Genomic DNA, 10536 nt, shown 5'->3' on the forward strand with positions numbered 1-10536 from the left:
AATTTGACGGGATTTCTCCTTTCATTGTCAAAGGCAAATTTGAGATGTGTGTGGACAAAAGCTGTATAGGCCTATATAGGACCCTCAAAAATGGTGCATATCCCTTAACCCATTCTGAACGGGAACCCATTTTGGTGTTGGCATCATGTTATGCTTTAGCTATTGAAAAATAGCAGATCTACAAGCTCATAGCGCGCCACCGAGTGGCGCGCTACAAGCTTGTAGGTCTGCTATTTTTGGAAAAATCGAAGAACGACTGACATTTTTTAGAATCTGATCTCAGGTCAGAATGGGTTGATCAGACCAGTGTGTGTCTAGTGGAAACCTCGTATGAATCTGATCTCAGGTCAGAATGGGTTAAAGGGGCATTCCACTCATTTTCGAATCACTGCATCTTGATGACATCATCAAGATGTGATTCACCATGTTAATGTTTTTTTTTTCAGACCTCCAGTTCTAGGAGACACAGAATGGTGGGAGTTTTTCTTTTACAATTTCCACACAACACCTCTAAGGTATATTAATGGAATTGTCAAATGTTGATAGTGAGTGGTATTCCCCTTTAAAAGGTTGACGGCTAGGTGTGTCAGACTAAAGGAAAGAAAGGAAGAAAGAACCCCCCCCCACACACACACACAGTCTAGAACTTGCATAAATAATGTTATTACAAAAGGACGTTTTAGTCCTTAGAGTCCTTTGTTTGGCGCTGCGTAACGCTGGCTGCCTGTTGCTGCTATTGTAACAAATTCAATTTTCCCTCGGGGATTAATAAAGTATTTTCCATTCCATAGAGTTTAGACAGACAGGAAGCGAAAGGAAAGACTGAGCTGGATGAACCTGATTGGCTGACAGTGTATAGAGCCCACCTCACTGAAGCAAACAGCTCAGCTCCAGCTGTTTGGAATGTTTTCTCCCACCATCTGATTTGACAACAGAAACACAGTCAGAGACACCGTCTGATTAGACGACAACACAAACACATTCACATCGGAATTAGATGCGTGGTTCTCAAACTGGGTCTAGTTTTTAGTCGACCACAAGACCTATCTATCCCTAAACTTATTTGCCATTTTTTACTATTTTGAAAAATAATTTCAAAAATTGTTCAACTAGCCGATTGTGCTCATGTTGTGAGCAAGTACAACAAGTCCAACATTCTGAACTAATCCTTTTTTTTGTCCTAAAATGTTATGAGCATACCTATTCACACGCACCTCGACAGTGGGTGCAGGGCACACCATTATTTTGGTAAATAATTACTTTTTTGAATAAATAAACAACGTTTCGATCTTGACAGATCTTTATTTATTCAATAAAGTAATTCTTTACCAAAATAATGGTGTGCGGTGTCAATAAAATTATCTAATGTAATCCTGGGCGCTACACTTCCTCTGCCAACCTCAGGGGGCAGCGGACTGACCGCTATGCATGAGCTGTCCAAGCTGCTTCTTTTCACCTGACAGGGGAGAGTTTCCCCGGCCTGACGTAATGCGTGGAAGGAACACGTTATTCCAACCAGTTCCTTTCCCCATCATCAGGCGCGCCCTGGCTGGCCAGGGGGAGGTAGTTTAGAGACCAGGTTTACTGCATGTTTTTGTGAGGGTACCTACCCTAGGGGACACTGGGAGAACATGCAAACTCCACACAGAAAGGCCCTTTCGCCAACCCCGCCTTGGGTATGGGCACAGCACTACCGACTGTGCCACCGTGCCCTCGAACTGACCCCTATTAAGTATTTGTTCCACCATTGCTTACCGGTGCTCTTCGCGGCAGCCTGTGGCTCAGATGGTTTCCCAACGTGTCCCGTGGTCTGCTCTTCATGGCGGGCGGGGTCATCAGAGTGGGCGGGCATGGGTCTCTCTCCACGGGGGTGTGTCTTTCTCAGAGCGACGCCCTTTCTGATTTCGGCCAACAGGTTGTCTATTATACACCCTTCCTCCTGGACCTCTCTCTGCACACCTGAGAGAGAGAGAGACACGTGATTATGAATCCCACCAACATCCTATAGGACAGGCCCACCTTACCATGTAGAAATAGAGGAATGGAAGCGCTGCAGGGATCTGTTAGTGGCTCCTAGATGGGTGCTCTTTGGTGATACAGGCAAAACCATATAGACAAAAGGTGACGAAGACCTTTTGGTCGAAACGCGTAGGTCCTGTTATTTATTTGCCTTGCTCATCATCAAATTTAATAAACGATTATTTTCTTTTCAAGTCTGCAATTCACATTTTGACAAGCAGTACTACTTGGAGGAAGGATATACCTTTTGTCTATACCACCTTACCATCTGTGTCTGATTGGCTCCCGGGCAGGCATAGTTTTACTGAGGTTAGGGTTAAGGCTATAGGTTAGGTTTAGGCATAGTTCTACTGAGGTCAGCGTTAAGGTTAAGGTTAGGAATATAGGTATAGTTTTACCAATCACAGCGGGGCGGGCATTCCTAGAACTGCGGTGTGTTCCATAATAACGCAAGACATGTCATGTTGCAGCCAAGTCTATGGACTTTTTGTTTCTCTTATTCATGCCCCCCCACATTATTTTATTTTACAGCAAAACCCTTAAATGACGGAATATTGAACACCATTTTCTGGGGACACTCTCGAACCCCCTCAAGGGCCCTGGCCTAGGGGACTGTTTTAAAGTCATGCAGTTTAACCTTTTCGGTCGGTTTACTAAATTAACAGGACCGTAATTTATTGAACGCATATCATGAAAATTGAAAAAAATGCTTTAAACTAGCGACTGAAATCAAGTAGCCCATTTGAAGAACCTCATTCAAGAAACCTAAGTGCCTCTGCAGCTAGCAGGAGGGAAAATGGCCGTCCACAAACCCTCACCTATTTTCTTCTTCTGTCCTGTGTGCTGTTCCTGTTGTCTCCTCCTCTCAGCCTTCACCTGCTGCTCCCTGCGACTCCGGTTCTCCTGAAAAACACCATTTATTGTATATTAAAACCAAACCAGCGCTCAATGTTAAACCCCAGCTGCACTGGGTTTCCTTGTCATATAAGCAGGGACCCTGCAGTTCCAGCTTTCACCACTACGTCTCACAGCTTCAATGTTGGCAAGCCTTGCTGGGGGGCTTGGGGGTTCCCTTCCCAGGGGCCGGGCACTTCCGCCCACTAGGAATGTGGAAGTGCCGTTCTCAAACCCAAGGACGTAAAAGAGACGCCGTCTAAAGTGGACTCCAGCCGCACGAGAGGCATCGCTGAGCGAGCCACGAGGCGAGCGAGTCACCGTGCCGAGCGTTGTGAAGTGTCCCACTTGCAGGGACAGAATCGTAACTCGTAACATATATGAGAGAATGCGTTTGTGCGCGCGTGTGTTTCAGTGTTGATTTCGTCGACTAAACCTAAGACTAAAAATGTTCGTTGACTACCTTTTTTCACTGGCGAAAAGTAAATGGAAACTAAATGAAAACTAAGCTATGATGACTAAAACTAAGACTAATGTATTGACAATTTCGTCAACAGCTAAATCTAGACAAAATGCTATAGGAAGGGGACTAGTGGACAAGAGATCCAGTATGAGTCATTTTACACTAGGTTGCATGCTGAAAAAAAACAGATCTACAAGCTCACAGCTTTTTTCAGCAAGCGTAAAATCAGTCATTACGACAACATCAAGTCCCACCAAAATACATTTCAGTCGACTAAATCAACTGTAGATTTAGTCGACTAATTAGTCGGCTAAAACTAGACTAACACTAAGACATTCCAGGTGACTAAAACGAAATGAAAACTATTCAAGAGACTATGACTAAACTAAACCAAAAGCAAAACATGTGCTGCCAAAAACAACAGTGGTGTGTTTCCTACTTGAACAGCCTTGACGAACAGTCCTCTGAACACGTTGACTGTGTGGATCAGGCCACTCAGAGACAGGCTGGTGACGTCTTCACACAGATAGACGGCCAGGCGTCTCCTCTGGTCCTCTATGGAGGACAGCAGCTGCTCCAGGCACACGCACTGCCTCACACTGTCCTGGACACAGTGTACACACAGTAAGGTGGTACCATGCGCTAAAATTGTTGGTACTATAGGCCAGTTGAGGTCGTGTTACGTTCCCTTTAAAGAGGCCCAGACCATGAGCATGCTTAGACTTGCGAAGAGTACCTCTTGTCTTCTGACCCCTTACATGTGTTAAACGATGAATATCAACTGTTGCCGGCCTCCATGAGGCAGTTTAGAGTCCCTATACATTTAAGAAAAACAGACTAAAGAACTTGTTTGTATACATCAGTCTGTCTTGCTTCTAAACCAATATCGTTAAAGCAGTGGATATGTTCTCGTTCCTGATTGTTTCTGTGATTTTTGTCCTGTAATGTCTAAAAATGAAAAATGAACAATGAACAAACTCCCCGCACACTGTCTTCAAATGCAGTGACCGACGTTGATTTAGGGAAACAGCAACGTTTCGGCCTATGCAGCCTTCATCTTTATAATACATAAAGAGCCTGATGAAGGCTCCCGTTGACTTTTCATTCCCGTTCCGTCCCCCAATCAAGGGGAATTCAATTTGAATCCCATCCCGTGACCCGCGGGAATCCCGAAAACAAAACAAAAAATGACATCCTCTACTATACCGTGTACCTGGATGACAGGCAGGTATTGTTCCTCCAGGTCCTCAGCTCCAGGCGTCTTCATCTTCTTCTCTGAGGTCTGCAGTCGTCTGATCAGAGAGCTGCACTCCGTCTGGATGTGTTCCACTTTGATCCTATGAGAGTTAAGACACACAGTTTCGCCTGATCACATAATAGCTGCATTCAGCCTGAATGTGTTCCACTTTGATTCACTTCTGAGGACTGTACACAACCCAATGATCACTTGGAAGCGGCATTTCCCGCGGTTCGAACCCCTTGCTTCTCCTGCGTTTGTGTCGAAGTGCCCTCGAGCAGGGCACTAAACCCCCAACGGCTCCTGATAAGCTATCACCAAAAACTGGAGTACTGTATGCATGAGCCTTTACAGAGACAGACAGCCTTGTTTCAGTCTTACCCAGCAGCCTTTTCACAGATCTCCAAATCATCCGGTAGCTTCAGCAGGTCCGGATAGTTGTGCTCCACCTCCTGGAAAGAAAGAGCAAAGAACATAAACTATAGAAAAAAGTGTATGTGTAAAATATCTGTGTCAAAGTTGCATGATGCTCGGTCCAGCGGTTCCCGATTATAAGCTGCTCAAAACAAGGGGGCATGCACATACACACAGACAGACAGACCGACAGGGATGAAAACACAATCTCAGCAGGGCGGTGTATATATACCTCTATAATGTGGTGGAGCAGGGTGACGCGGGACTTATTCGCTTTTGTCTCCGTCAGTTTCAGCAGGGTGCTCATCTTAAATCCTTCCGCATTACCCGTGTGACTGCCCTGAGACGGATGGACGGACGGACAGACAGAGAGAGGATTCTTAGGTAGAAACCCTGGGTTATGGGTTTGATAACTATACCCTAGTATCCTACCCTTCAGCAAACTATACACTCTCATTGATATCACTGACACTCTGCTGCGTGTGTGTGTGTATGTGCGTGTCTGTGTGCGTGATGGACCTTACATAGTTGAGGAAATTCCCAACATCCAAGATCAGCCTACAGAAGCTTGGCAAACGAACACTGTCCAACAAACCTGGAGAGGAGAGGAGAGGAGAGGAGAGGAGAGGAGAGGAGAGGAGAGGAGAGGAGAGGAGAGGAGAGGAGAGGAGAGGAGAGGAGAGGAGAGGAGAGGAGAGGAGAGGAGGCCTACACATGATGTCTAGTTGTATCCAGCAGAGGGCAGTGTAATACTGTGTGAGTGGTGTTACTACTTACTACTACTACTAATAATAATAATAATAATAATAATAATAATAATAATAATAATAATATACATACTCTGACATGCATGTTCCAGTAGTGTGGCTTGTGGTTGCAACATCTCCAACAAGCAGCTGCTCTCCTCACACACTAACATGCACTCTATCCTTAAATGATAACTACACACACATGCACACACACACACACACACACACACACACACACACACACACACACACACACACACACACACACACACGTGCACACACACACACACACACACACACACGTGCACACGCATGCACACGCACGCATGCACCAGGACCACATTTCAGATGAAACGGTACAGTAGACAGTAGTTGTGTGATTTTACCATAGCAATACCAACAGACTGCAGTTATCATGACGCTAACGTATTTAGCCACAGACCCCAATCTTAAAATGGTTTCGTTACAGGGACCCCCTTTCTAAATCCTAACAGTTTTCTGAAAATGTTTTGTTGCTACAGTATGCTGCTCAGACTAGTGGTCCTCAAATGTTGTTTTGTCAATGAGCATTATCTGGCTGCTCAAAATAATGTGTTCCAGAGACCCCTCATGAAGCAAATATTTGAGTAAAAAAAATGTAATATAATATTCAAGTAGTTTTCATGATTTTCCAAAAAATAGCAGATCTATTCAAACTCGTATATAGCGTGGCATGAAGCGATGCGCTATGAGCTTTATTTATCTTCTGTTTGGGGAATAGCCAAAGTATAAAATAATGATTATAAAGAGCCTCTGCTAAATGACTGGATTGTAAATTATATAACATTGCAGTTGTGTTTACCATGGAACAGACTGCAGCCAGCATGTAGAGCTTGTTAAATTAAACATTTCAGTTTGTTTGTTTGTTTGTGTTTTTTTACCATGGAACAGACAGCAGCAGCATGTAGAACTTGTTAAATTAAACATTTCAGTTTGTTTGTTTGTTTGTGTTTTTTTTTTACCATGGAACAGACAGCAGCAGCATGTAGAACTGGTCCACTGCAGCCAGCTTGTCTCTGTCTCCCTGGTAGGACCTCAGGTTCTCAATCTATAGCAGCAGCGGGTTCCACCACACACACACACACACACACACACACACACACACACACACACACACACACACACACACACACACACACACACACACACACACACACACACACACACACACACACACACACACACACACACACACACACACACACACACACACACACACACACACACACACACACACACACACACACACACACACACACACACATTTTAACCCATTCTGACCTGAGATCAGATTCATACGAGGTTTCCACTGGACACACACTGGTCTGATGAACCCATTCTGACCTGAGATCAGATTCTAAAAATGTCAGTCGTTCTTCGATTTTTCAAAAGTAGCAGACCTACAAGCTCGTAGCGCGCCACTCGGTGGCGCGCTACGAGTGGAGCTACTCTACGAGTAGCGCTACATATGGAGCTACTCTAATAGACCCCCAGGTATGGTTATAATATTCAAATATGTCAAACATTCAACTTTGTTCCACCAGTGTCACTTTGTTTAATGGCACACTCTGTTCTATCATAGTTTTCCATTCATGAAAATGAAGTCTGTAGTTAACATGGGGCATATACGTTGGTCTGATGCACTAACAGTCTGACATTAGACATCCGGCATTAGTCCGACACAGAGCCATAATAGAGTCAGACAGAGATACGAAAACTCTGTTCACTTCATGGGGCCAGTCCAATGGCGGCTCTCCTACATAGACTTCTATTGACAACAAATTGGGACAAGTCCTGGACCGGAAGTAGGCAGAAATGCATTGGACTCAGGGCAACAGCCCAGCTTTAATGATCTTAAATCTCTTTATTTTAGATCATTTTGTAGTAATCGTACAACTTAAACACTACAGAGACTTTAGTTGTCACTGTACAATACTTTAAAACAGTTGGCATGTTGCACACATGCTTAAAATAGCTCTTATTTGCGCCGCCCTCGTTGAAAACAATGTATTTCAAACTCCAGCTTGTCCCCGTTTCGGGCTGCATGAACAGCTAGCGCTCGAGCGCTCGGTTTCTGCCCCCTCAATGTCGTAACTCTGGTCCGACACATGCGTGGCTGGTTAAGAGTCGCCCGTGGCTCCCGACATGTGTTGCAGGTTAAGACACATGCGTTGCCAGTTAAAACTAACCTGTGGCTTCCCTGCTATGTTTCTATGTCAGTCGTTCTTCGATTTCTCAAAAATAGCAGACCTACAAGCTCGTAGCGCGTCACTCGGTGGCGCACTTTGAGCTTGTAGATCTGCTATTTCTCAATAGCTAAAGCATAATATAATGCTTACACCAAAAGGGGTTCCCACCCCTCCAAAATGGGTTAACATAAGCACAAGACCTTCATGGTTAATCCTGTGACATAAATTACAGACTTTAAATGGTAGGGTAAGTGACATTTTGTGATTTTGTTTTCTCTCTTTTTTGTTACTTAAGGTTTAAAAGCATTATATTGTGATAGTATGCCTAGTCATTGCTATAGTGTTTGAATTGAAGGTATTCTCCCCGTCTAATGTATTTTCTGTTTATTAATTGGCTAGAGTTTTAATCCATTAATAAACAGAAAATACATTTGCAGGTTGCCGGGTTGTCAATTTCTGCCACTCAGGAAAGAGTATAAATGTCAGCTTAAATTGTATAGTGTTCCAGTTCCAGTGTTGCCTGCTTATTTATGTGTCATCAGTGATGACTCATCACATCCAAATTCACTTGTCTAACCCTGTATACTGAGTTTTCCTTTCTGATTGTATAGAGCTGGAGAGATATGATATGGCGACTCCCACTAACGTTAACAGACAATACACGATAATATAATCACAATGATAAGCTATTTAACACTTGTCATATAAACCTTTAATATAGCAATATTACATTTTGAGTCATCCTTTTTGAGTATTAATTGTGTGGTTTTCGAACAGCATATACCTCGTGTTTCTCAGGCAGCAGTTTCAGCAACTGTTTCAGAAGCTCGACGTCAAAGCGAGAGCGGTCCGCCACCCGGATGAGAGACACAAACTCGTCATGGGAACTGCAGGCAGGCAGAAAGACAGACAGACAGACAGACAGAGGTCAGGGTGTAGCAGGATTTGACCGCTCCCCAGCTATGACATGAAGTGATGGCTTTCTTGGGGGCTCAACGCAAAACCATGCAAAGCAGCGATTTGCTCCATCATTCAGAGGCACTATAAGGGGTTCACCGTCTTGCTCGAGGACACTTTGGCGGGGGACGGTATAATCGAACCAGGAGCTCTCCTGGTTCCCGAGACGGCTGAGCCACTGCTGCCCTCAAAATAAAAGTCACAGCTGTTCTACTTTCTACTGTCTGTTTCTCTCCTACACTGTCTTCCTCTCAGCTGTGCTACTGTGTTCTTCGGAAGTCCTAGGATCACTCGTATAGGTCGCAGGAGCTTAGCGGCATCTATCGGAAAACAGTGAAAACACCAAACGACGATAGTCAAAATGTCAATGGCGGTCGGCGCCTTGGATCGAAATGACGAATGTATTTGTCAATGGCAGCCAATGAGTTTAATCATACTACAGGGTCACACAAAAGCATCAAAGGTAGCAGAGCGTGGTGCAAAGTGACTTGTGGATCTGCTACTTTTGCTATTTTTTACATTTGAATCCTAAAAAGTAACAGCTCCGGACATGAGGTTTATAACCTAACAGAGGTTATATGTACTGTACTGACATGCAGATATTTTTTAGCCAAACATGAATTCACCATTTAAACTGTTTGATGAAGATGTTGAGGTTCAGGTTCTTCTTGGCATCGATGAAGGAAATCTGGGGCGGAAAAGGGGAATAAAGATTGCTGACCCAACCAGCTGACCAGTTGACATTTAAAAACCAGGAGTTATGTTAGTAATGTACGTTATTTTGTATGGAACCTTCCTCCATGCAGGTTTAATTTACTGTAAAATTGAATTCCTTCCGATTTTGGAATAATGAATTGCGTTTAAAACTTGTGTGTTCAGGCGGACCTGTCTGTTCTATGAACATGCGCGTTAACGAGGCACACCTGTCGGGGCTCTGTGTGAAGGGCTGCAGAGCTTCCTCTGGTCTTGGGCTCGTTGACAGGCAGACAGAACAGCTGCTCTATGCTGGTGTAGTCTGGCTGTACACACTCACAGGACGAGCCCGTCCACATGGACTCACCTGCAGACAGACAGACAGACAGACAGACAGACAGACAGACAGACAGACAGACAGACGTGTGGCTTGAGTTTCAAACAATAGCCTATGTGTTTGTCATTTGCAGTGGTGTAAAGGAATTAAGTACATTTACTGAATTACTGTACTTTCACAATTTTGAGGTATTTGTACTTGAGTATTTCCAATTTCCAATACTTTTACTACTACTTTTAGTCTGGACTACATAAAAAAACTTACTATACTTTATTATTACAAAACATACATCCCTATACATTTCGGCCAATCGAAAATAGCAGATATAAAAGATGCGTTGCGATGCAACACATTGTGAGCTTGTAGTTCTGCTATTTTCAAAGTTCTTTCTATTTTTGGCACTTTAAGTGTAGCCTACATTTTGATGCCAATACTTTTGTACTTTTGCTCAAGTGCATTTTTTGAATCCCAGACTTATACTTGTAATGGAGTAGTTCTACCTATTGCAGTGATACTCTTACTTAGGTAAAACACACACACACACA

At 43.8% G+C, this 10536-nt stretch overlaps 1 protein-coding gene across 1 annotated transcript in view; it reads right to left on the reverse strand.

The window, feature by feature from the left end:
* Positions 1-867: 867 nt before the first annotated feature.
* The window catches only part of LOC308334537 (inverted formin-2-like), a gene marked incomplete at both ends in the record, with an annotated part of 19046 nt that continues 9377 nt past the window's right edge, over positions 868-10536 (reverse strand). The window contains 13 exons of the mRNA XM_080791335.1: positions 868-956; positions 1756-1959; positions 2838-2922; positions 3816-3980; positions 4590-4713; positions 4995-5065; positions 5260-5367; positions 5552-5622; positions 5868-5968; positions 6778-6863; positions 8789-8891; positions 9588-9649; positions 9885-10021. Of these exons, the coding sequence (XP_080647461.1) occupies positions 868-956; positions 1756-1959; positions 2838-2922; positions 3816-3980; positions 4590-4713; positions 4995-5065; positions 5260-5367; positions 5552-5622; positions 5868-5968; positions 6778-6863; positions 8789-8891; positions 9588-9649; positions 9885-10021 (1406 nt within the window). The remainder of the gene's footprint in view (positions 957-1755; positions 1960-2837; positions 2923-3815; positions 3981-4589; positions 4714-4994; positions 5066-5259; positions 5368-5551; positions 5623-5867; positions 5969-6777; positions 6864-8788; positions 8892-9587; positions 9650-9884; positions 10022-10536) is intronic.

The sequence above is a fragment of the Protomyctophum bolini genome (genome assembly GCF_963924005.1).
Source record: "Protomyctophum bolini genome assembly, chromosome: 19".
Lineage (NCBI taxonomy): Eukaryota > Metazoa > Chordata > Actinopteri > Myctophiformes > Myctophidae > Protomyctophum > Protomyctophum bolini.